General features: G+C 38.0%; 1 protein-coding gene across 1 annotated transcript in view; it reads right to left on the bottom strand.

Moving 5' to 3' along the window:
• Positions 1-251: 251 nt before the first annotated feature.
• Positions 252-27,590, bottom strand: part of rad18 (RAD18 E3 ubiquitin protein ligase) — a 35,222-nt gene continuing 7,883 nt past the window's right edge. Inside the window, exons 5-13 of the mRNA XM_037784035.1 lie at positions 25,641-26,071; positions 24,520-24,619; positions 22,450-22,637; positions 21,440-21,510; positions 21,019-21,079; positions 14,987-15,118; positions 13,758-13,884; positions 8,723-8,767; positions 252-882 (exon numbers count right to left, since the gene is read on the bottom strand). Of these exons, the coding sequence (XP_037639963.1) occupies positions 783-882; positions 8,723-8,767; positions 13,758-13,884; positions 14,987-15,118; positions 21,019-21,079; positions 21,440-21,510; positions 22,450-22,637; positions 24,520-24,619; positions 25,641-26,071 (1,255 nt within the window). The 3' untranslated portion in view covers positions 252-782. The remainder of the gene's footprint in view (positions 883-8,722; positions 8,768-13,757; positions 13,885-14,986; positions 15,119-21,018; positions 21,080-21,439; positions 21,511-22,449; positions 22,638-24,519; positions 24,620-25,640; positions 26,072-27,590) is intronic.

Below are 27,590 nucleotides of genomic sequence, written 5' to 3'. Positions count from 1 at the left end.
TGGAGGTGATATGTTAGCAAACAGACAGACATCCAGCTATTTGGTGGAAAAAAGATAATTGCATTTTTACACATTTTTGGAGATCATTTATACAGCTGCTAATTCAATAGTTACACCACAGCAACAAAGTCCAAAAGTTGAGCTTTGCACACAGGGTACAAAAATGTCAACATGTATTTGTGATGACACGGGCAGCTGATGTTGAAATCGATTATGTAACCCAAAAAGTGTTCAAATGCAAAACTACTGAATGCCGCTTAAGGTTTATTTCAATTTAATCTGCATATTAAAATGAACCTTAAAACATGTAATCAGGAAAATATTTTGATTAAGAAAATAATTAAGAAAAAAAAAGAAAATACATAAAAAAAACAATATGTGTGGATTAAAATTACAATAATAATTATGCTATTGACACTAGCTACGAGAAATTACATTCTACATGCTTATGTCTACTTTTAAACAAAAACAAACAAACATTTAATATTTAAACATAGAAACTAAATCTTTACCAAACTAATAGATTCAAGTATTGTTTTTATAGTCCGATTACCCCTGGAGTAACATGATGAAATTGTGTGGGCCACAGATCCTCATGGATCACAAGACCACAAAGTATATTAAAATACTAAACATGTATTCATACCATGACACACGCTGTAAACAGTGCAACTTCAGGAAATCAGGAATGTACATAAGGATCACTTCTTGTTGTGCCTGGAGGTCAGTCAACAGTTTATTGGTATTGATTTGGTAGGTGAGATGTTTTCCTCCATCTCTCCTTACGTTTTCCGCCGTCGTTTTCCGCTGACGAGCGATGAAGCTGCGTCGTCTCCTCTCGTGCTGGACGTTCGCTTTTGGACTGATGTCCTCTCCGTGTCTCTATGAAAGAACATTTTTAGAGACCTTTTAGTCTTTTGTGAATGGAGGAGAATAGAAATATGCAAAATTAAATTAAAGGTGATTAAAGTGGCAGTAAGCAAAATGTTTTTGGCATCAATGGGCAAAAACTCCATAATGACCTTTCAGTATTTTGTAATTCAAGTGTTCTCAGAGATAACTAGACTGCTGCACCTCCTCATGGCGGAGACTTTGGCCAATCACAGGTCATTTCAGAGAGAGAAAGCGTTCCTATTGGCTGTTCATTCAACAGAGGCAGCTGTCAATCACTCGCAAACTCCGATCAAACGGTCAAACTAGGCAGCGCTGATCAAATATGAATCAATATTCTGTTCCAGTAATGCCTATTTCTCACCTCAAATGTTTTCAGAAACATCTTGTAGTGTACTGTTTACCTGTAAAATGAGAAGGTTTGTGACCCGGCAGCCATGTTGAGATCAGTTGAGGAAATACCAAGCACCGCCCACCAGCCGGAGCACACTTTCTAATTTTACAGCTAAACAGTACACTACAAGATGACACCGCAGGACACAGAGGAACATGATTTTTTCTCAGACTACCTGTCTCACGCACTACTACCGTTTTATAAAAATAACTTTTTTTTAAATCATATTTGCTTCAATTCTACCCACTGAAGCTTTAAAGACTATAAATCATTTACAAAATGACATTGAACTTGAGATTTCAAGTATTTCATCACAGGTGCTGTGATGATGAAGTCTGCTAACACGGTTTGTTTTTCTCCTTTGAATGTTTATTTTCAGCTATGACAGTCAGTTGGGTCTATTTTATATTCCAATAAACATCAATTGATGGTTTCTTACAGTGATTTGAAACCTGATATTGATCCTCATTTAGTACTAACAACTACTTAATTTGTCATCACAAATCCCCTTTAGGGACATGCAAGAAAAGAGCTTTCCTAATGGAGTAACACTAGTCAATGACAACTCATGGAGATGGTTTAGTTTATGGCTAAACTGAGGGACTATGTCCACTGAAGACAGCTTCGAGATGAGGCCGAAAGCTTCGGATACCCAAAGTAAGAACATTGTGTTGAGTATTTCATAGTCAAGCTGCTATTAGTGCTAGAAGGTAAGATGTATTCACTTGTTTTTAACCAAAGTTAAATTTATTTCAAAAAACGTTTTAAAAAAAGTTTTGTTATATCAGCGCGTTGTGTTTCCTTTTGCCTTGTTTCATGAAACTTGGCAGCCACACTGATCTATCAAAGTACTGACAGAAGTTGTTTTTGAGCTGCTTGGGAACACAGATGTGAACATGTTATCAAATGTACAAAAAGGAGGAAACACTGATGCCAAAGAAGATGTGTATATAGAAGTGCTACTTCATAAGGAAAAGATAAAATAGACTCCAAACTACAGAAAAAAAACACAAAATGCAACTTAGTCAGAGATGTTGTGTTTTGTGTTTGTTTTGTTATTAATGTTTAATTTTAAAACTTGGATTTCTTTTTTAAATATATTTTATGAGTCAGGTTTCATTCATCTATGTTGTCTGTCTTATTGTTATGTGCAACCAAATACCGTTTTATAAAAAAAACTTGTTTTAATCATAATTGCTACCCACTGCAGCTTTCAGGTGGTATAATTAGTAAACTGCTGTTATATAATATACATTTACTGTACACCAGCTGCTTGATTTCGGCACACACTTAATTAATACCAAAAAACTTCCAGCAGTAAATTACCTACCAACCACAATATTAATTTATGGAATATGCATCAGCTCCGATCCCCAGAGCCATAAAGATCACGCTTTATTTCAATTAATCTCTCTAGTCTTCTTAAAATGGCCTTCTTCTCTCCTGCCATCCACCAACACACCTGGGTGTGTGTGTTGAGAAAACACACATTTGAGACGGCAGGGAGAACCTTACAATTAAATCACTTCTAAGTTGAAGTCTTTTGGTCAGGCATCTGCCAACGTGATTACTACTTGAACCATTACCATTCCGGGGGACCGAGTCCATCAAGGCCTCTAAAATAGTCATAATGTATGTGGTAAAATGAGAAGTTAAAATGATTGCCAGCAGCTGCCTTCTATGTAACTAACAGTTCATACAGTCGATTAACACCAAAGCCCCTTTACTTTGTGGAACTATAAATTCTGCAGACTGCAATCAACTGACAGGAAATGGAGGCAGGTGCATAGGCTGAGTGTATTCATATAGTTGATTATCATGCTGCTGAAATGAATGAAAATATATTTTGACTCTATCTTGAGCAACGGGGTGTTTGGCGCCCCTCCCAGCAAAAATGCATTACAATGGACTAAGTGGTTGCTCACACCGGTAATAATCACTTAGATATAACCTTGTGTGTCCAATTAACAAAGATCAACGTTTATGCTAACACAAAGCTCTTTGGGCCTGTCCTCCCAGCACCGTGACAAACAAAACGTTCCCATTTTGGGACTTATTCTCCTTCAGAGATGCGCAAAGTCAACTGTTTGACAAAATGAAGTCAACTTAAGATGGGCAGACACTTTGCGTTTATATTAATCAACTCACACTTTAATGATTTGATTGGTCTTTCTGCACAGAATGAGACTACTGTGCATACAACTCTGGGAAACATAGGCTGTTCTTTTCACTATAACACAATGTAATTTGAATAAACATTTTTTTACATCGTGCAATTTTGAAAATGTATAAAGTGAAAAATATGATTATCACGACACATATCCATTTCCTTAACTACTAGGCACCCCTGTGAACAGAAAGGTGAACAGAAGATCTTTTCAAAATACTGTACTGATAGAACAGACCTATTCAGTTGGCGACCCGTGGGCCGAATCTGGCCCTTTAACAACCTCAAACCGGCCCTTTGATCATTAAATTATAAAAATTATCATTAAATTCAACATTGTATTTATCAAAACATAAATCTACTAAGATTAAAAAGGTGTATTGTTTTCACATTTAAATTCCTAGCTTTGCAGATCACACATAGGAAATGTAAATGTCCGGCCCCTTGGCACTTCACTGTATTTCAAATCTGGCCTGTTTAAAAAAGTAATGCATTAAATGCAATGCACCTTACTGGCACACTGAACCCAATCTTCTTACATTTCTCTATTCAACATCCAGAGCATTCATATAGCAGCGAACAACTATTTGCTATGTGAAGATATAGTGGAGTAATGTCTACCTGGCCAGCTCATGGCCGCAGCTGAAAGGCAATAGATATGCTTGGAATTTCGCATTCAGCACCTTTAAAGTAAACAAGGTTTTTCTTTTACATTAATGCTACAGTTGGAAGATGGTGCACAGAGTATTATATTGATTTTTCTGAGACCATTTATTCTGTGCTTTGCATTCAGTTGGTATAACAAGAAAATACACTACATTACAATTCTCTGCTTTTATTCTGAGAGAAACCTCACTGTTGTCAGGGGAACACATCTGGACCGAGTGCTCAATGCCTCTAAATAAGCTGTTTTCCCCTTATGGATTACCTACTGCCACATCAATATTTCTTGCTACCGTGTGAGCCTCGGTGGGCTCCTAAGCTCAGCATGTAGTGTTGGTGGACACTGACATCTCCACCGTAAGAAATGTTCAGATAACATGAAACCGCAGTATCTTCCATGTGGAACCACTTACAGCTTCACATGAAGGGCTCTCTTTAGCTGATTATACTACAGATGTATATCACCCTCCAGCCAGTGACAAGGTCCTCTGCCTCTTTATCTTGACTGGAAAAACAAAATTCCAGCGCTGGAATTTGGGTCAGAAGTCCACGTGTGGGGAGGGATGGGGAGACAACTAAGTAGAGAGGATTACTTGTAAGCAGGCTGTTGGCCTTTGTGCAAAGTGTGGATCAGGACTAAAACAATCAACAGTTAAATTCATCATCATTGCCAGAGTCTGACAAAGGCAGGAGGATGGAGATAAAGCCTTGCCTGATGGAAAGAAAATGAACTTTCACACTAGTTACAAGCACAGACTTGGCGTCTGCCCATTGAGTTGATGAGGCCCAACAGTACTGCTGGTGTGCTATGACTATATACAGAGTGAGTGCCGTGTGGAGGGATGACATTAGGAATGAATACTGGCAGGTTAGGACTTTGCCTCAAGGTCATTCAGAAAGAGAAGAAGAGCAAAGTCTGCAGATGTCCGTGCTGATGTTATTTTGTCAGTAGTGTGACAGTATGTGTGAAATATCCTTGAAACAGATTTTCCCGGTGTGTTAACGTATCATCATACAGCACTGTACAATGACAACATTTAATTTAAACTGTAACGTGCCGCAGAAAAACATATCTTAGGCAGCATTGTTTGATGAATGAAAAAAAGAGTATGGACTGCAGTGTTTAATGCGTTAAGATTAGGGCTGTTAAAGTTAACGCCATGATAACGCGTTAACGCAAATTAGTTTTAACGGCACTAATGACTTTAACGCATTAACGTAACTTGCGATTTTTAAATTGCTTCGGGCTCAATTTTACAGCTAGAGTGAAGATACTGGCATCATTTGAAACTAGAAAACCTAAGGAATTGATACCAACTACGTCATACTAGCTCGTCACGACGGAGCCTCAATAACGCTTTGGCGAGGAAAAACTGTCATTTTCAAAGGGGTCCCTTGACCTCTGACCTCAAGATATGTGAATGAAAATGGGTTCTATGGGTACCCACAAATCTACCCTTTACAGACATGCCCACTTTATTATAATCACATACAGTTTGGGACAAGTCATAATCATGTCAGCACACTGACAGCTGTTGTTGCCTGTTGGGCTGCAGTTTGCCATGTTATGATTTGAGCATATTTCTTTATGCTAAATGCAGTACCTGTGAGGGTTTCTGGACAATATCTGTCATTGTTTTGTGTTGGTAATTGATTTCCAATAATAAATGTGTACATACATTTGCATAAAACAAGCATATTTTCCCACTCCCATGTTGAATACTTGTCAAATCTCTAATGTACATTTTGAACAGATCAAAAAAGTGCGATTAATTGCGATTAACTATGGACAATCATGCAATTAATCACGATTAACCATGGACAATAATGTGATTTATCGCAATTACTCGCGACAATGTTCATCGATTGACAGGCCTAGTTAAGATGAAAGCTCTTGCATGCACGTAGTGTGAAAATATTCTCTCTTTAAATTTCTATCTGCATCGTTCCGTATTATAAAAAAACTAAGTGGGCACAGTGTGAACCAGAGGAGGACATGGTGTCATGCTAAAATGCATTTATAATCATTTACTTTAGTTTGTTACTTGTACTTGACCTACCGATGACAGAGGTTAGATTAGAAGCACGAGGCTACACCATTAGCAAAAAAGAGAGGGAGAGAAGATGCAATGCTGCCAAGGAAACGAGACACCGGAATGACCCTCTGTCTTCAGTTCACCGGGTCAGTGCAGTTGTTTGTGTGAGTCCTCCGGGGTGAAGAGCTATGTGTTGCTGTCTTATTGCACTGTCAAAATAATTTGACAGAGATGACAGCAATAACAGCCCATTATCAAAATGATCGAGGAAATAAAGAGAATAAAACTGAATACAGAAATCAGCCTTCACTAATACTAAGACTCAATATGCAGCCCATTTGTCATAGCTATAATTGGTTTGAAATATGATCACCTTCACCCCTGGACAATTAGATTTATTGCTGACATAACGCTGAAAAACAGTTTAATTGGATGAAATTATCTTTCCTGGCATGGTAAGTTGTCTAAACAACCACCAAGAGCCCAGGGACACTAACTACGAGAACAAAATGTCCACTATTTGCCAACAATTTGTTGAAAAGGGTTGCTATCTTGCTACCCTGATAACAAGTAAAGTTCCCAAACTCAAGGGAAAGCATTATATTACATGATGTTCACAGAGGAGACCAGGGACAACCCGTCCAACCTTAAGCTGTGAGTGAAAAGAAACATGTATTGGAGCAGGCACTGGCAGTACTGCAAGGCTTAACTGCTCTTCTCGTTTTATTGTGGCTTGCGGGCCACAATTAAGTGCCTCTCAACATAGCAGTAGTAGGCTTGGCTAAAAGCAATGACAGGGGAGGAATGTCGAGGCATTATTTCTACGAGATCCAGATTTTGAAAATATCCAAAAATTCACATAAATACCCTTTTAAATGTTACACCTATCTAGACATTCATTTCACCTGCAAGTCACAGCTAGAACAGGGAGTAATTTCCCCGTCTGTGCTAGAGATACTTACTTACTTACTCTAACAAAACAGTCTAAATATAATCCTTTGACTTTTTACACTGACCGCTGGATAGAAAAATAATATTTTCAAGTAGAATCTTCACGTACATCAACGCCAGACTAGGATTAATGCCTCCGCCAACCAGTCAAGATGCAGTTTACATCCATGTCGGTCCAAAATGGCATCATTTTATCCTGTTAGACATTCGTGTGAAATTGTCAAAAGAAGTCTTGAGTTACGGCCAAAAAAGTGTTTTGTGAGGTCACAGTGACCTTGACCTTTGACCACCAAAATCAAATTTGAGGAAATTCCCTCAAAGCGTACCTACGTACGGACGATGATATACAGAAGAACGGACCGACAACCCGAAAACATAATGCTGCCATGGCTGTCGCTGGCGCGGAAGCATAAAAATGGCCCTTGACATGTAATAATCCATACTCTACAGGGTTCTTCTCACATTTAAATTGTTGAGTGTTATAAATACTTGGGAATCTGGCTGGATACTAGCAAGCCCCCAGGTAGAGCGCCAGGCTTAGAAGCAAATTTTCGTAGTGGCCAAACGGCGGTACTACAACTTCCGTGTCCGTCACGTGATGCCATTGGGCCCAAAAATACTTTTTCCCATAGACTTACATTGGGAAAGACACATCTGTAACTCAGCAGATGATTATTTTTTGAGGTAAATCACCTTCCCAGTATGAACACTCTAATAGCCCTTATTTAAATCAGTAGGTCCTAAAACTTGTAAAATGCACTAATAGCCGAATCCAGAGATGTTTCCCTTCCTCCGTTCATGTGAATGAGACCCAGACCGCGGCTGGAGTGAGTACTGGGATGCGGGGTTAAAGGAAGCGCTACTGCGCCTGCTCTATGGGATCTATCTAGACTCACTTTAAAGACATATGTTGAATCCCTGATAAGGAAACTGAAGGTCAGAATTGGATTTTTGTATGGCAACAAATAACATGCTTCTCTTTTGCTAGTCGGAAGACCATTGTACAATTATGTCTGCTCTTGATCAGCCTCTTAAAGCCTCTTGACTCTGTGTATCACAGTGCACTGCTCTTTGTCCCCAGTGATAGATTCCTCACTCACCATTGTGTCTTTTATGAAAAAGTGGGAGAGTCATTTTTAACTGCTAGAAGGGAGTATGTATGTTATTTATCTATAAGGCTCTACTACGAGAACTGCCTCATTAACTCTGCTCTCTGGTCTTGTATAAATACAGTACTTACAATGTCAGGTCACAGGATATTTGAACATTGTTCATGTTCAAACTGAGCTTAGAAGAACTGGTTTCAAATACTATGCTCCTCACTAACAGATCTAAAACTAAAATGTCTTCATTTCACTTTTTAAAGATTTTTAAAGTCTATATTCAAGTATTTGAAATTCCACTTAAAATTGCTTTTCTTAAATGTGAAACTAATGTAACTTGTGTGTGAATTTTCTCTGTCGTGACAATCTTGACAGTAACAGTGTGTTGACATCCGATCAATGCTTCAACACAAACGTGCTTTTAATGGCGAATAGATTGCGTGGCATTCCTAGCACAGTAAAAAACGAAAATGACATGATTTTACTTGACAGTAGCAATGAAAGCAGAATCACTTACTCAGGGTTTCTGGCAGGCTCAGGACCAAAAATGTCTGAAATAGAGCTGTAATGGGAGAAAGAGGGAGAGGAGAGAAAGAAAGGGAGAACATGTTATTTACACAGTTTTACTGATATAAGGTATTTGCTGTTTCAATAAACAATCTTAGTGCACCGGTTTGTATCAAGTAACAGCCCTGAAAGTGAGCCCTTATGCTCTGCAAACTATGAATGATACCTGGGATGTTTTCACTGTATTACACATCATACACACCCGACTGTCAGCCATGCCACGGACAAGATAAACAAAAGGCTAAAAGAATGTATGGCCAGGTATGTTACTTCAAAAGGAGTAAAAACTAGATATTGTGTTTCTCACACTACGAAAGGGCTTTAGTTTTGTGAGGTTGCCTCAGAATAACACTTCATAAAATGTCACGACACATATATAAAGAGCAGAACTGTCTCATGCTGTCCGTCAGTGAGATCTGGAAGTTAGTTTTAAACTGCCTCTGCAGTTCACCACCTGTGCATTTCCCCCCATACTCCCAACATTGTAAGATATTCGCACCTTTGCCATTTAGAGCAAGAATACATATGAAATTGGGCAATTAGGCAGAATATTTTTTTTGGCATCATTGGGCAAAAATTATATAATAACCTTTCAGCATATTGTAATTCAAGTGACGGGAGACTTTGGCCAATCACAGGTCATTTCAGAGAGAGAAAGCGTTCCTATTGGAGGTAACTGTCAATCACTCGCAGAACAACTTCCCCATATTTTGTTATCTGTCATGTGGAAGCCTTTTCATTTGGAGCGCTGACAGAGCATGAATGCTTATGAGAAATGAGACCAGCTTTACAGTACATACAAATTGATACAAATCAATTCAGCACAGCATCCCGTTGTGTGCTTGAGTGTGCTTGAGGCATAGGGAGAGATTGGACGACTTAGTAATGCCATTAGGCTATGTATCCACCCAAAGCTATAGATGTGCTGGGAAATATTTTTTATTAAAACAAACATGATTTTTTTCACATGATCTGCCTCATGCACTACTGTCAGGATATACTGTAGTGACCGTTTTATAAAAATAACTTATTTTTTTAAATCATATTTGCTCTAATTCTACCCACTGCAGGTTCAAGCATTTTGCCAAATCAACACTGGAATAGGTTCAAAAGTATGTAAGCCTTTTAATTTTCCAGGCAAAATAGAGCTTGAAATTTTGTTGAACGCATGCAGAGTTATAAATTAAATGAATTCTCAAAACTTCCAAACTTATAACGAGTAAAAAATATGTAAATATGAAACCCGTATTTCAGTGACAACTCAATATAAAAACACAGCATTAAATGGGCTTGGTAAAAACATTTTACAGTGAGAAGCAATTCCATTGTTTACATGTTGTGGAACTGAGCAACAGCTGAGTTTCTTTTTTTTTTATTAATTAGAGGTAATGGTGCATTTGTTTTGTTTTTTATTAAAAAAAATTCCCCAGCACATCTGTACCTTTGGGTGGATACGTAGCCTATTGGCATTACTGAGTCGTCCAATTCTCTCCCTATGCCTCAAGCACACGACGGGATGCTGTGCTGAATCGATTTGTATCCATTTGTATGTACTATAAAGCTGGTCTCATTTCTCATAAGCATTCATGCTCTGTCAGCGCTCCAAATGAAAAGGCTTTCACATGACAGATAACAAAACATTGTGAAGCTGTTTTGCAGCTTTTTTTTTTTTTTTATTTCACAAGCTCATAGACTCTTCAGGTTTTTAAAATTCCCCTGGCACAAACATAGTTTATGGCTGGAGTTCTTCTGTTACTGTCACCTCTGCATACCAAGGTTAATGAGGCTTTGTTGCCTAGCAACCACACATGTTTGTGTGACGTTTTGATGTCGTTTGAATCCCTTATGTGTCGACTTTTTTATTTTATTTGCATATGAAAGTAACGTCCCCACCATCCTGATCTTTGTACTATTGTGATTTTAAACAGCAGAGAGCACGGTCTGATGGCTTAAAAATTTAAGAAAATAAATTGGTCAAAAGTGATTAGTTGCACCCACTCAGTCTAGAAAACCTAGTGTGCAAATTAAAAATGGTTGAGTTCAGAAAAAATTATATTATATACAGAATATAAACATTTCAGAGAGAATGATGAAAGAAAATGAATTCTACTTGTAAAGGATATGTAAAGACATGATTTCTGCCCATGAAAGAATGAGAGATGAATTGCAATGGGGACTGATATACGCAAACTGCACTGGATAAAAACTCATGCCAATAAAACAAGGAGCTGCACCATCATAACAAAACCACAGTAGAAAGTTACATGCAGATTGTCGTGCAAATTCAGCATACGAATTGCAAAATATGTTAAAAATACACCAGAAATTGGTTGCGCCATCATCCTTGGGCATATCCCTGCTGCATGCTATTTGTGCTTGAATAAAATAAAAAGCAGTTTTAGAGCATCCTCTTTTTGACTGATTATTTGTCAGGCCTGGCACTATGCCAGGCCTGACAAATAATCAGTCAAAAAGAGGATGGAAAATTGAGGTTTTACGTGACTAAAATACAGAGAAACAAATAGATATGTTGTGAAAAACAATCTAACATGATCTTTGATCCACCATCTATCAAACAAAATGTGATATTCAATGTACAGCATGCAGGTTATTAGGACATCCCTACTGATTTTAAGAGACATACTTGACGTTTGACCCTGAGCCACCGGAGCTAGTTCTCATGAATCTCTAGACAGATAAGGTTTGTGCGGAAGAGAGGACCTATGATTTGATGTTACACAGCCAGCTATTCAGAATCAGTAAAATACACATTAACAAGGACAGATTCAATCTTACAGATATGAAAAACACACACAATAATGACGTAACCGGCTTCAGCAGACGTCAAAGGAAAGTGACTCATCATCTTGTGATCAGAATTGACTTGTTCTGGTGTTCCAGTTTCATATTTACTCTCAGACTTGAGAGAACAATAAAGTCCTAATCAAAGTAAATTAAACAAAATCAAATAGCTGTCATAACCGCTAGAGAGATGGGGGTTTTCCCTTGAGAGCTGCTGTAGTTTAACATTGCCTCTGCATACAGTTTTGTTGGTTTTACACACCTTTAGCAAACACTGGGCTTTCCCCTTTAGAATTGTCATAGGCCACTTCTACAGTCTGTACTTTTCTGAATCAAGACTGCTGATAAAAATATATATATACCAGTAGTGTATTTCTGCAGATGTTGAGTAAACATGGCCCAGCAGCTAGATAGTCACATTTCAAAATGCTCCCAAAACTAAGATTTCTATTGTTTCTTAACACCCCTCTGCTTTAAACGCAAACTTAACTTTAATAAGTCCTTATTTAACTGTTGGTACTTAGTACATATATATAAAATATACTGTGTGTTTGTCCTCAATTCATTGCATGCAGCTCTTTATAGCTAGCGTTGGAGGTTGAAAACAGTCAGAGTCCTTCTATATAGCCACCATCCATGAGCAGCATCAAAAATTCTATGATAAAAAAAAGTTTGCAAGATGCTGAATGTAGCCATTCATTAGAGAGAAGCATTTTAGTTTTAACTTGCATTTCTTGTAACATCCACATGTCACATTGAAGATGGTTTCATTGCCACAGTTGCGTTGTGCCGAGGGCAACTCATTAACTGGTAATACCTGAGGAAATGGACACAGATGTGCTGCAACAACTTAATTTCCCTTGACCTTCTCAAAGCGTATATACGGACAAGGAAGGACAGTCTCTCAGGACACATGAATGATGCAGGGCTTGATTCTACATATTCACCTATATCCAATTTGTTCTGCTTACATCAACTTTTGAAAGTGAGCCACAAATGATTCCAGTAATATTCACTTATAACAAGCTGAATAAATATAAAGGGCTAAATAAAGTGTCAAGAGCACAGCTAAATCACCATCTATAATAAGGACTAACAAGGCAAAAGGGGGTTTGGACGAAAACCTCTGTTCTGATTAACTTTAAAAATGAAGGGCTGTCTCACTCCTGCAGCACTCTGTTGTCTAATAATATTAGTTTGGCGAAGAAGCTCGTCAGGTTCCTGAGTCTCAGATGCAGATTTTTGGTTGTTAGGCTTTATTTAGAGAAGTCATCTTTGCTGTTTGTAATTATAATCAAAGCTATATTCAAGCTCAGGCTACACACCTGAATGATTTCGCACGAATGCCCTTTCATACTTGATTAGAGATAAGACCTGAAATAAAGCAGATGATTTTGTTGGGAAATCTGGGCTTTCTGAATGCAAAATTGCAAAAAAAAGGACGGCTAATGTTAACTGGAATGTCTTATGTTCTGATTTACATTCAGAATAATCAACCCACGACATTTAAATTGAATATGTGCCATTTGTATCGCACGTAAAAGCTAATTATTATTCCTCTTTCGATAACAGGCATGACGTATTTCCCTGCAGGGCCACAGCACAATACAATTTAGTTGAATGAATTGTAGGAGGGGAATATTAAGGCTGAAAGAAAATGTCCAATACCTATGTGGTGTGATGATTGAGCCTCATTCATTTTTTAATCAAGGATGTAGTGCCATTAAAAAGACGCCATGCAAGGAAGCTCACATTGTCTATTCAATTCAAGTCATTTCATGTTTACCCAAAACAATGAAAGTTATTTTGTAATGTGCCAGTTTATTGTTTAATATAATGCTGTCCTGCGAATGCCACAGAAGAGCCTTGAAAAATAAATGCTATCATATTTCTGAAATGAAAATAGTCAGCTATATCCTAAACAAGGATTTATGAATTGTAAGTGTTATAAGAGGAAGCACTGTTTTTTCAAAACAAATCAGAGAGGCGTTCAAGGTCCAAACCCATCTTTTATCATTATCAATGTGAAATTACACTTTAGACATATTCAACTGTAGTAAAGTAGTCAAAAACAAGCATGTCTCTTTTCTTTAGCATGAAAAGGACTGACCCCTTGACAACAAGCTGTGAGGGTGTCACCTACTATAAAGTGAATCAGGATGTGTCCATTATCTAGGGCTCACCTGCTGATGGAAACGTCACTGTAAGCGGGGCTGGATGACAATTCAATTGTTCTTGCAGATGGCTCCGCGTCAGATTCTCCATCTTCTACCTTCATCACTGAGCAACTTTTTGATTCTGCAACTTGATCTGGAGGAGGGGAAAATATATATCATCGTGTCAGACACCATGAGAGAATCAAACAGTGGAGAAATGACCTGTCAAAACTGATGTGCATGAAATGAATGGCCCTGAAAACCTAGTGTCCTTTGGACACCAGATTTTCATATATTCTCAATGGTAAAAAGTCGATTTAAGGTCCTGTTGGGACTATCACATAGAGCTAGCCTCTCCCACAGTGAGTGGACAGTGTCATGCAGTCTTTTTGTGAGTGCCTTTTTTAATTAAGGCAATTAAACCTGCAGTAGGCAGAATATTTTTAGCATCATTGGTCAAAAAATCCATAATAACCTTTCAGCATATTGTAATTCAAGTGTTCTGAGAGAAAACTAGACTTCTGCACCTCTATATGGCTCTGTTTTCAGGCTTTAAAAAAATCTAGCCCCTGACGGGAGACTTTGGCCAATCACAGGTCATTTCAGAGAGAGAGCGTTCCTATTGGCTGTTCATTCAACAGAGGCAGCTGTAAATCACTCGCGATCTCCGATTAAATGGTCAAACTAGGCAGTGCTGATCAAATATGAATCATTATTCTGTTACTGTTATGCCTATTTCTCTCCTCAAATGTTTTCTGAAACATCTTGTAGTGTATATATATATATATATATACACTACAAGTGCTATTATAAATTACCAACACATAGGTTCCTAACTTTTTCCAGCTGACATTCCGTCATTCTGCACTTAAATTGTTGGTAAATTGTTCTCAAAATGCATGAAAACACACCAACACTGATTACCATTATTGACACATCTGTATCCGGCCTTGGCTGATGTGCCTAACCATGGAGAGCAGTCACATTGTGAATATGGATGGAACAATAAATTGAATGCACTTTATTCGCTCTCCTACGCTCACACCCAGCATGGAGTCACAACAACCCCGTCAAGCTAAATCGCATGGCTGACTTTGCATATTGTTTTAAAAAAATAAAACAATTGCCACAAAGCAATCAATGGCGTTACCATGGGGATCAGGTAACTTATGCTGAAGGGTCCCGGAAATGCTTAAAAATGTCCTGTGGCTAGAATATATTTTATTCCTTGAAAAAGTTAATGAGTGTTGCAGTACCTGCAGAGTGTGATTTCTGTGCATCCTCTCCTTCCCCAATGACTTCCTGTTTGACACGAGGCTGCCTGGTCGTCTCTAGGCGACACCGAACCTGGGCAATCAGGCGGGAAAAGTCACTGCTGTGCTGCTTCCCTGCAGGCAAAATAAGATATATGGTGGAACAGTTTAAGTCAATGAGCTTAATGCAACACTACATTTTATCATTTAAAGTTAGGGTTACAAAGTTGATAATAATGTAAAGTGGACAGCCCACCTAGTGGTGCATTAACAAAAATAATATAAAGAAATAACCACCCACGAATAGGCAACTGTAAAGAATGTTCTTTTGGAAAACGTATTAATATTTATAATGAATGCGGACTCATTTTTCTTTGTGCGATAACAGTATCTGCAACACATCAGGCCAATCACATTCATATTTGGACTTGGAAATGATGAGTTTCAACCTCGAAAGGTTGAATAGATTCGTGAAAATACAAGATTTTATTCACTAGCTTCTTTATTTGAAGTAAAAAAGATGCAAGCTCCAAGATGAGATCACTGTGGCAACAAAAATCCTTTTATTGCTGCGGTGGAGGCCAAACAGTCATTGAAAAGACATTATAGCCGAATGTGAATGGATGCAAAAGAAGAAGAAGAAAAGTTACGTTTTGGCAGCGATCAAAAAATGAATAAAGGATTTAATCACCTTCCACATAATCATCTGCAAATGTGATGTTCATATAAACAAAGACAGGAGAACAGAGACGGAACTGACAGAAAGAGGAAAGAAAAAAAAACCTTCATGCCAAAACACTGCAATTAACACTACAGTAGTGCCATCAGCATTTGTAGTAGCTTTTTATTTTGCAGGCTTGTCAGGATTACACTGAGTTGTGCCATTTTGTGGGTTATAAATTATGGTAACGTCTCACTAATGGCACTAGGGCTGTACGATTATGGCCAAAATCATAATCACGATTATTTTTTATCAACATTGAGATCACAATTATTTATCACAATTATTAAATGATTTTAGGGAAAAAATATTTTTATTGCACTTTCACATTTAAATCAACAGAGCGTTGCTTTCACTTCCACGTTGTGCTACATTCCTGCTAATTAACAACTCTTTGCATCAAATACACCTTTTTTTGATTCACCTGAATTCAGTGCATTTTTGTTTGCTCGTTGGCGAAATGAGTAACATACAGTATATACAGTATATTACTCTTTTACTCTGGACTGCAGCCACAGCATTCAGGTAAGTTTTTCTCAGGCTGCCGCTGTAGGGTGCGCACATAGCGGCAAGACAGCTCCCCAAATGTGAATGTGATGGCTGGCTGTTAGTTTAGGAGGCGCTTGATTTGATAGAGTTCAATCATGTTCATTTAATTGTGGGAAGCCAAAATAGTGATCATGATTAATATTTGATTAATTGTGTAGCCCTATCATGCACCAAGTTCATTTCAGAGACATAAGGGATGCAGAAACACTAGTACACACAGCTTTACAATGGACTCCATCAGGTATTGCAAAATGCAATGGGTCAACATTGCCGGATATTGGATAAACTATAACAGTGTCCACTAAGGGTGTTACTCCAGTCACATCATTTTTGTTCAGTCGGGAAGCACATATCAAAGTTGTCAGGGGATGGTCTCACAAAGCAGGACTTTTCCGTGTACTTATTCTGGGTTGTGACAATGTCTTCTGACAAACCAGCTACTTATTGTATAACTACTAAAAGAATACGTCACATTAAAGGCTGGAAGCACCCGGTGGATTCGGGGTGTGGATGCGTGTCTGCCGCTTTCACCTTCGTGTCTGCTCATTCACCATTCCCACTGTGGCAGAGTGAGTCATCCACATCCTCCTCTGATAAATCAAGAGGTTATCACAGCAGTGCAGCTATTTATAAGCCCTACCTCCTGTGAGTCACATCCATTTTTCAGGCACTTTAAAAGTTAGTGCTGCAGAATTATTTCCAACAAGTTTTTTTTATCTCGTTCAACCATGACAACATGACTTCGGATAATGTTCTCTAATGCTGCTGTGTTTGCTTGACCTCTGCCCAGAGGATAAAAACACAGTCCTGGCCTAGATTTCTGTGCATCTATATGTGTCTCCAAGGGATTTTCTATGAGCTCATAGCAAATGGAAAAACATTTAATATGGACTCTTAAATAGCCAAGTAACCCTACAAATCATAATAAAAAAAAGTCTTCAGTATTATATACACTCAGGCAAGAATCTCTTTTACATTTCCATTCCACCCCTTGCTGCTAAATTACTCACTGAAGACACAGCAATTCAGCTTGTTTCTGAAGCTGGTAATGCGTTATGGAAGGTATATGAGGCTGGCTCCTAATGGAGGGCTTCTAGTCTGAATAAAGTAAGATTGCGATTACGGCTAGGTGACGCACTGAATATGCTAAATAGTAATGATGTTGTTGGAGACACAAAAGTATGCAATCTTGTGAATACTGCCTCTTCAGTTTCTAGAAGAACCCTCTCTACGTCTACGTCTACCATGCAACAATTTCTCAAATTTGACAGAAATAACGTCATGCAGATGGATTACCTCTCAAGCGAGATTCAGGTCTCTAGTGGATTTTCCTACTGAGCTAGCTGCCTCCAAACGGAAAAAAATAAATGCATTGATGGGCTTTTAGACCCATCAATGCATTGATGAATCTAATGTGAATCGAATCTTTAGGCATTTTCTGAGGCATCTATCTCCGAGATAACTCTTCCTGAGGGTTTCTGGACTAAATGTGTCAATGTTTTGTGTTGTTAATTGATTTACAATAATAAATATATACATACATTTGCATAAAGGAAGTATATTTGCTCACCCCCATGTTGATAAGAGTATTAAATACTTCACAAATCTCTCTTTAAGGTACATTTCGAACGGATAAAAAATGTGTGATTAATTTGCAAATAATCATTGACAATCATGCGATTAAATATTTTAATCGACTGACAGCCCTTATAAAAACATGTTGTGAATTGTAGAAATGATGACATCCATCTTTTTTTCAATAAAGTTGTACTTTTGTACTTTACAACGCTCTGGAGTTATTGGAAATGTTTGGATCACACGAGTCGGTAATATTCCAACGCAGCCACCACTAGAATCTAATTCTACAAATAGTATAATACTAATAGTATGCAATATATTGCAACAGAGCAGAAACCAGGTTTAAACAGAATGAACAGACATGCAAAAAAATAATTTGATAGTTTGAGGTATTCTAACAGAAGATTTAAATCATCAAACAGGATTTCAGACAGCATTTCAAAGCAGAGATTTTATATACTCTTTAATGGAATAAAACATAAACCTTCAGAGAAAAGGAGCAAGTGTTAGTGTTTCAATGCTTCGCACCTCTGTTAAGAAATGTCCTGAGGGAAACTGATCAAATCTAAGGTGCTGCCTTCAATTCCTGTCCTTGTCTCATGAGTATAAGTGTGAGTGTGAGGGCAAGGAAAGGTTTATTTGTATAAGACCTTTCAAATGAAAGGCACTTCCCAGAGCACTGCATAAGACATAGAATAAATTAAAAAGGCAATGAAAAGGAAAAGGAAATACAAGAAGAAAAAGGAATAAAAGTTTAGTCTCAAAGAAGAGGTAATAGTTAGATGGAGTTAGTGCAGTAGATTAAGGCTGCACAATTAATCGAATATTAATCGCGATGACGATTTTGGCTTCCCACAATTAAATGAACACGATCACCTGCAATACGGACGTTTAAAATGCTCCACTCATAGAAAACTCTGCTGCATGAATCAAGTGCTTTCTAAACTAACAGATAGAGATGCAACATCAGTCAGCAGCCGATTACAGTGCAGTAATCACTGTGAGCGGCCTACAGCACAGAGCATGTTATGGTGCGTTCAAGCTCTACTCGTTAAATATGACTATTACGCGATGGTAAATTATAAGGCTATAATGATGCGTTCAAATGTAATCTTGTAAAATGTAGTTTTTGGCGATAAACTTGAATGAATCCAGTTGTTTGAAGGAGATGTCTTCACATCAATATAAAATAGATATTAGAGACTTCCTAACACTTGCTCTAAGCAGCTTATAATAAATCATTAAAACTACTGATGCCAAGATTGTTTTTAATCAAAGCAAATATTTAAATATAAATACTATCATTTATTTCCTAATCATTTGAATTTTGTCTTCTTATGCAAATAACCACTATAGAAGACAGTAATAATGTAAAAGGATAATATTTAGAGTTTTTGACGGTTGGAATGTAGCCCAACATGGAAGTGAAAGCAGCGCTCCGTTTCTTTAAATGTGAAATTGCAATAAAATATTTTGTCCATAAAATCTACGAATAATCGTAATAATAATCTGGATCTCAATATTGATCAAAATAATTGTAATTAGCATTTTTGGCGAGATAAATTGTATTACAAAAGTAAAGCCATATAAAAGTTATTTTCTAGCTATGCTGTCTTGCCCTAAATGAGAAGTAGACGTGTTACATTGTATGCTCATGTTGAACAGCCTTGTCTTTGAAAGTGGTGAACCGAATATGACTCTCAGCCGTCCGTAACTCTTAAGAGAGCAGTAGCGTGTACCACTCCAGCGGAATGGAAAAGAACACCAGAGTGTTTTCCAGCATTAGTTTTTAAGTGCTGTGAAATATATTGTGTCAGGAAAAAGGAGAAAGCAACATTACACACCATTTCAGTGAAAACAAATTGGGCCAATTCAACTAGAGTTCGAAAACAAATTCAAACCTTGGAAAGAGGTGGTCCATCTCTCTGAGATAAAAACATTTTGCATTTCCGATGTGACTTTTTCTACAGAAGAAAGCATGCATACACTTTTGTAACTGAACCACACAGTTGGACACAGTTTGGCCATACGGCTACAAGGAACTGGGGGTCATAGTATAATTAGGGATGTCAATCGATTAAAAGATTTAATCACGATTAATCGCATGTTTGTCCATAGTTAATTGTGATTAATTACAAATTAATAGCACATTTTTATCTGTTCAAAATGTACTTTAAAGGGAGATTTGTCAAGCATTTTCTTTTTAAAAAAAAGCATAAATAATGTGCTCAAATCATAACATAGCAAACTGCAGCCCAACAGGCAACAACAGCTGTCAGTGTGTTGACCTGACTATGACTTGCCCCAAAACTGCATGTGATTATCATAAAGTGGGCATGTCTTTAAAGGGGAGACTCGTGGGTACCCATAGAATCCATTTTCATTCGCATATCTTGAGGTCAGAGGTCAAGGGACCCCTTTGAAAATGGCCATGACACGACAAGCTCATACAACATGGTTGGTACCAATAGATTCCTTAGGTTTTCTAGTTTCATATGATGCCAGTTTCTTCACTCTAGCTTTAAAACTGAGTCCGCTACAACTGAAAAACGTGTTATTATCACATTAACTTTGACAGCTTTAAGTTTAATCTATACCTTTTTTCTCAGCGATGAGGTAAAGGTATGATATCCACAAGATTTAATGTTTTCTATCAAATGAAGTTCATTATGATAAAAATAATCATAAAAATCCTCTAATAAACAACCTTGGCTTTAAAACAAATGTATTCTCAGGCAATCATGCATTATTTGATATTAGTGAGTATGGGTACAAGATTTGATGTTGTAATTTCACGCATTTGACAGCATTCATTTATTTTTTTACTCCAGGACTACAGAATTTTGTTGGCACTTTAAGTTTTTTTTGCACACGTGGCGTTGAGATATTATATTGCACTTTGATGTATTTTTTTTAAACCATTCGACAGTGGTCGAATATGGCTAGTTTGCTTATCTTTCCACAAAGCTACTACAAATGCAAATCTCTGACTAGTTATTTACTCACCTGCAGGCGCGGACAGTATATGCATGTTTTTACACTATATATTGTATATGCACCTTTTAACAGAATATGTAAAGCAGTTTCATCAGCTGACCTGATTTTTAGTCGCCAGCTTAGTGAGTCAAACCCCTGAGGTGTCAACACATTCATAGTGAAAGTGTCCAGAAAAAGAAAAATCACTTACTGTAATTTGAATGCACCTCATTAATCTCCTTCTCAGATTGATTCTTTGTGAAAACCATGACCTTTGAATTGACAAAAAACATGTAGATTAGCATTAACCATCAATGAAAAAACACAGGAATATTTGCAAAGGGACTGCCCTGTAGCTTGGTTTAAGTTATCAAAAGGTGTGACATTTTTAAAGTAACATCTTTACCATAAACACACTGAATGCATTTCCTGCATGCAATGCAGACCTCCCACTGTTTATGGCACATTATAGCCACCGACTCCCAATACCTCATCAAAATATTGTTCTACAGTACCACTAGTGGTAAAAAAATAAATAAAAAATAAAATAAACTCCACAGGGTACACTTAAGAGGAAAAATAATAGTACAATTCAAGCCAACAAGATATCCCTTAAAGCAGTTAATACGCACAGGTTTGGCTTTCCCCTGCAGTTGATTCCTGATCTTCTCATTGGCCTCCAAATCTTTGGCAATATCTTCAGCTGTTGACAGAGGAAAATAAAAAGTTTTATTTCTCTTGAGATCACAAATATTGCCCATTATATGAATTGTGCTATCAAACACAAAATGCTTTGACCCGCGAGGTCACTGTTCAAAATTGAAGCATTCCTGGGGATGCCAGTAAAGAAAAACACAACCTGTATTACCCTATAAGAAAACAACATCTTTATGGATGTAAAATCATTTTGTCCTCAGTGAGTCCACAGTGGTTGTGTCCTATTGTCCTCATTCACTGCTCTCTCACTATCCAGGGAGTTCTATGAAGCGGACTGTATAGAGAACTATACAATGAGCTCATCGGCAAAATTAAAAAACACTTTTGGACACTACTCAGGTCATTTTCTCAGTGCCATTAATTACGTCATTGCTGTTGTACAATTAAAACGTGCCAGATCAACATCTGCTGCTATCCATAACACTGTAAATACTGACATGTAGTTTTGTTTGATAAATATATAACTAAGCTATTTTCCACCATGGTAAGCAGCAGTGATGCCGCGCACATGTCTAGGGCTTTTATTGTGAAAGGTAAAAATTAACGGCAGGTGTGAATGTGGGGGCAATAAGCGTATTTTCCCAAATTAAAAAATACAAAGTACTTTGTGGCTGTCTGTGTTGTGATTTTCGCGCCATAACTCATGGATTTGTCTCAATCACGCTGCTCTTTCCTCTTGTCCATTTTCCTTCAGCAATGCATGATGGTATATAGTGCTCAGTTAGTGACAATCGTTGTCCACTACTTTTCACAATGCATTGTGGGATACTTTGAGTCCACTATATAGGGTATAATAATCCTCACTATACATTCGGACAGCACTACAAAGCGGCAAACTCACTATATAGTCCACTATAGTGAGTAGTGAGGGATTTTGGACACAGCCAGTATCACCGTGATGGTATAATGGACCAAGTGCCCTCACCTGATTTTGGGTTTAGAGAATCACACTGGGCGTTGAATACGTGGACAAACTCCTGGTGTCTTTTGATGAGCTGGTCTCGAGAACCCTGCATTGAGAGATGGCACTCCTTCAGCCTCCTCTTCAGCTCCTGAATGGAAAGCAGGTTGTACACAAGCTTCGTCATTGGACGCCTCGCATTGCCAATGGAGCTGTAACACACATGTCAATTAGTTTATTTCAGAAGTCACCAGATATTACTTGATAATGCGTGGTGGGGGGCATTTCTGTGCTCGGCTGTAATAAACTTCTACATCAGCAAGTCTTTGAAATCACAAGGCAGAAAAGAAATAAAATACATCACACAGTGGCCACCTCAGCTGAGCTCATAACAAAATGATATTGATGACATGATTAATGGTATATAACGGATACCATTTGTCAGCCTGGTGAAGGAACACACCTCTGATGATCTATAGCGCTGTTAAATTCAGACAAGGCCGTCAAACGCGTTATATTATAATATATACTTAGTCTTGAATATAAGACATTAAGTGTAAATTATTACATACAGGCTGGCTACATAAGGCTAGTATATTAAAACCTCTAATACGTCATTATGACATCAAGGTCTACTCCAGATTAAGTCTTTTGCACTGCTACAAAAAGGACCAATTAACAGAACCTCATAATCGCTGCATGGGTCGTTAATCACGCTGGAAAACGTTTCAAAGGCCACTCACAAGGATCAATCTGTCAAATTATGTCACAGACCAGGTCTTCAGCACTAAGAGTAGCCCGGTTGACGATGGTAATACTACAAATCTAGTAATAATTCCAATTGTACAGTTGCAGTAATTCTGCCATTTTAAGCAAACAAAAGTGTATTAACACTTAGTGAATGCTCTAGTGTACAGAAAATTAATCATCATCATCCCTTTATTTCATCCAGAAGTAAATACATAGGCACCTTCAGTGGAAATGATCTTCTTAGACAGTGCAAAGAACAGACGCCAGAAAAAGTGTGCATATAAAGTCAACTGATGGTACGCCCTACTATGTATATTGTTCTAGAATAAGATAGTTAAATAAGATGTGTACATGTCTATAAAATGTAATATATAATAATATATTTGTCAAGTATTTAATACTCTTATCAACATGGGAGTGGGCAAATAGGCTTGCTTTATGCAATTGTATGTATATATATATTATTGGAACTCAATTAACAACACAAAACAATGACAAATATTGTCCAGAGACCCTCACAGGTACTGCATTTAGCATATAAAATATGCTCAAATCATAACATGGCAAACTGCAGCCCAACAGACAACAACAGCTGTCAGTGTGTCAGTGTGCTGACTTGACTATGACTTGCCCCAAACTGCATGTGATTATCATAAGTGGGCATGTCTGTAAAGGGGAGACTCGTGGGTACCCATAGAACCCGTTTTCATTCACATATCTTGAGGTCAGAAGTCAAGGGACCCCTTTGAAAATGGCCATACCAGTTTTTCCTCGCCAAAATGTTTGTACGTTTGGAGCGTTATTTAGCCTCCTTTTCCACAAGCTAGTACGACATGGTTGGTACCAGTGGATTCATTAGTTTTTTTTCTATTTTCATATGATACCAGTATCTTCACTCTAGCTTTAAAACTGAACACACTACAACCTAAAAATCGCAAGTTGCATTAATGCGTTAAAGAAATTAGTGGCGTTAAAACAGATTTGCATTATCGCGTTAACTTTGACAGCCCTAATTTTAATCCAATAATCTTGATATGGCAACCCGGTATGTAAACAGCAGACGTTTCAGGTGCTGACTGCAGTCTCAATTGTTGGTCCAGTAAATCCCCCGAACAGAAAAACTGCTCGTAAAATCTCAACTTATCCCTACGTTTTAATCAAATTTGAAAGACAAAATGCTTGAAAATTTGCCCTAACCTTTACACTTCTCTCATCATTCTAATTTCAGGAAATCTATAAAGTGTCTTTTACTTACATCCCACTTCCCTATAGAGCACTACAGGTTGAGCAAACAGCAACAGAGAGCTTTCGTTTAAGTGATCATCAGTTAAGTGGGTATTTTACCTCCTTAAGCTTTCCTTCTTCTCTCCTCTGGTAAGACACGTGTCCAGATGTTTGTTGATAAACTGCTGTGGCACACTTACAGAACACACAGGGCAGTCCACTGCAAAAAAAAAAATACACAAGATATTATTAGCAGCTTAATTCAAAATAATAAACCAGGTTTTGATGCCATGACACATTACAATCCATTGCCAAAACAAACCACACTTAATTTAGAAACAGTTAAAATTAAACAAATGATAAGCTGATAATAAATAAGTAAAAAGCAAGACAACCCTTTGCTTAAGTACCATATGTTGCCACTGACTACTGTGAAAAGTACGAGATACATTTTCAGATTGCTTCAGCTCACGCCAGAAGTTTGAAGCTCGAAGAAGTAGACTTTGTAATATCAGACAGTCCTTGAATGTACCAACAGGAAGTTTTCAATACAGTTCCCAAAACACAAAACGGACTTTAAAGGCTCTTTAGAGGCTCCGATTACAACACACACAGAGGGAGAGTGACTTCATTCTCTGCTCAGGTAGACATTACTCCTCTATATCTTTACATAGAGGTGTTTGCTGCCATATTAATGCTCTGAATTTGCAATTTAGCACTTTTATAGGCTCACTACTCTTATATTGAGGTGCCCGAAAAACTAAATGCTGTGCCTACTTCATAGATGTATAAGAAGAGATATAAATGAGACATTCACCTACAAAATTTTTAAAAGCTAACCTATGACGGATAAATGTGATCCAGTTCTGTTAGTTGGGTCACAGTTGCCGTAACTGTTGAATGTAAAGCCTTTAAAAATGCACACAAACAAAAAGCTAATGGTATAACTCTCATTGTCTGTAGGTGAGGCACATTAAAATGACAGCAGCGTCTACTTTCTTTGCCTGTAGATGGCATCGTCAACAGATCTACATCTGCTGTTGTTACCCGACAACAAGGAGCTGTTTTGCAGATACACAACTGATCTGACGACGACCAAACAGCTCTCCCTTTAGGAGATTCTGTAGCCTTGTGAACATGAATGAGCGAGACTGCGAGTTTGTGAGATAACGAGCTAGTTAGAAGCGGTGAGTCACACAGGGTAATGCAGCTTTCTTAACCCACAGGTAGAAAGGCTTCACCTTTGATTACAGGCTTTACGTCCTCTGATGGTGACGAGGAATGCGCCGTTTCAACGCCGGTGCCGATACTGCGCGAGACTCCGGCCTCCTGTTTGACTGACATCAAACGCTGGATAGATGCCTCCTCCACATCCATCGGCTCTTCCTTCACAACCACTGGAAATTGAGCAGTTGTCGATTGTAGGTCAGCGTCTTTTGTATCGTGTGTGCGTGCAGTCTGTATTTTCCCCCGCTGAGCACACTGAGCAACAGAACCATCTCGCTGGGATTCTTCAGTGGGAGATGTTTTAGGCCTCTTTTGGAAAAAGTGACTCAAAACAGAGCTGTTGCCCTTCTGGCCTCTCTCTCTGGGAGTTTTGCATTTGACAGCTGAAGCTGGGGTCTTTGGCGATATTGGAGGAGATTCAAAACTTACTTTTGACAACTGCTGCCTGGTAAAAAGAAGAAAAGGCAAAGTGCATGTGAGTGAAAACGTGTGCAGCATGGATAAATGCCACAAATGCATAATTACATAAAGTATATCATGTAGGGTAAAGGACTTGTGGACCTCTTAAAAAACAGGTTTCGCCCATTAAAAGAGCGAAGAGCCAATAAATACTGCGAACGGTAAAGTGAACCCTTTGACGTTAAACTGCACCTGTTCAGTTATCTCGCTCCTTTTCTACGGATTGAGAAAAAGTAGACACTTTGGCTACGGTCTTGGAAATGTGGAAAGCAAACAAACTGCAGCTGGGCCATTACTTGGCAATAAAATGGAACCAATGAGGTGTGTAATGTTCTGCTTTCCATATCTAGAACTAATTTGTGCTTACTGTCCCCATTAGAGAAGGCTCACCCACACACGCACACACTTGCCAAAGCCGCTTTGTGCAAATGTGATGTGGAATCACCTCCTCTCTCTCTCCCTGCAAAGATCGTGAAGACATATGCTCTCCTCCCACCATCCATCTGTAACACTGCATGCAGCCAGGTAACTATTACTAGTCACGGCACTAACATTTGGACTTTGTATTGCAGCAAATTATTTTGTAGTATATTTAGAGAAGGTAAGCAAATAACAAAAAGTGTATGAAAAAGTACCTTTTAATTTCACTCTTTTTATTTTCCTTTTAATGCTAACTGCACTGTTACTCAACACAACCTAGACAATTCAAATCCACTATGACTTTACATATTATAGCCATTAGTTGTAACCGTTTCTGCCTCATTTGAGCAAAAGCATCTTTTCCGTCGCTTTAGTGTGTCAAATGGTTCTAAATACTACTGTACGCCAGCAGTTTACTGGCTGTTGCCATAGAGATGACACCTGCCAGAGGAGCTAATCAGACGATATTGTTAGAGATTCAGTACATACTTAGTACACTTAAGTGTTTAAAATTAGTAACACATATTACATCATAGTTATGTCATGACAGACGTTTTTTCTAATGTTATGATTCTGACCTCTGTTACCTCTTCTGAATCTGAATTCATGTTCTCTTAGTGGTCTGTAAATGGTGGGGACAAGCAGCGAGGCAGCTCTGCTACAGGTGACAAAAACACTCTTAAGATCACCAAAGGAATTAAATTTTAAGAGGTTTAAAAGTTCCTTTTTGTCAGGCAATATAACAAAAAGAAATGCCTCTTTAAATAAAGTTCAACATTATCTGCCTGGTCCATTAAGACTGGCGGATAATGGAAATATCTAAGGCTGTCCTCGACCAAGGAAATTGTTAGTCGACTAACACTCATACGATTTTGTTGACTAATCGATTAGTTGAGTTAATCAACAGATCACACAAAAGCCCCTCTTTAAATCTTGTGTTTGCCAGTGATGTGCTCATAAGTGTCTTAGAAATAAGTCATTCAGATATGAAAAAAGCATAAAAAATGACTAATCAACTAAAGAAATCTTAGTTGACTAAGACCAAAACGACCGATTAGTCAAATAATCGACTAAGAAGGGGCAGC

This window comes from Sebastes umbrosus, chromosome 1 (genome assembly GCF_015220745.1).
Source record: "Sebastes umbrosus isolate fSebUmb1 chromosome 1, fSebUmb1.pri, whole genome shotgun sequence".
Taxonomy (NCBI): Eukaryota; Metazoa; Chordata; class Actinopteri; order Perciformes; family Sebastidae; genus Sebastes; species Sebastes umbrosus.
This window is presented reverse-complemented; position numbering and strand designations above follow the sequence as displayed.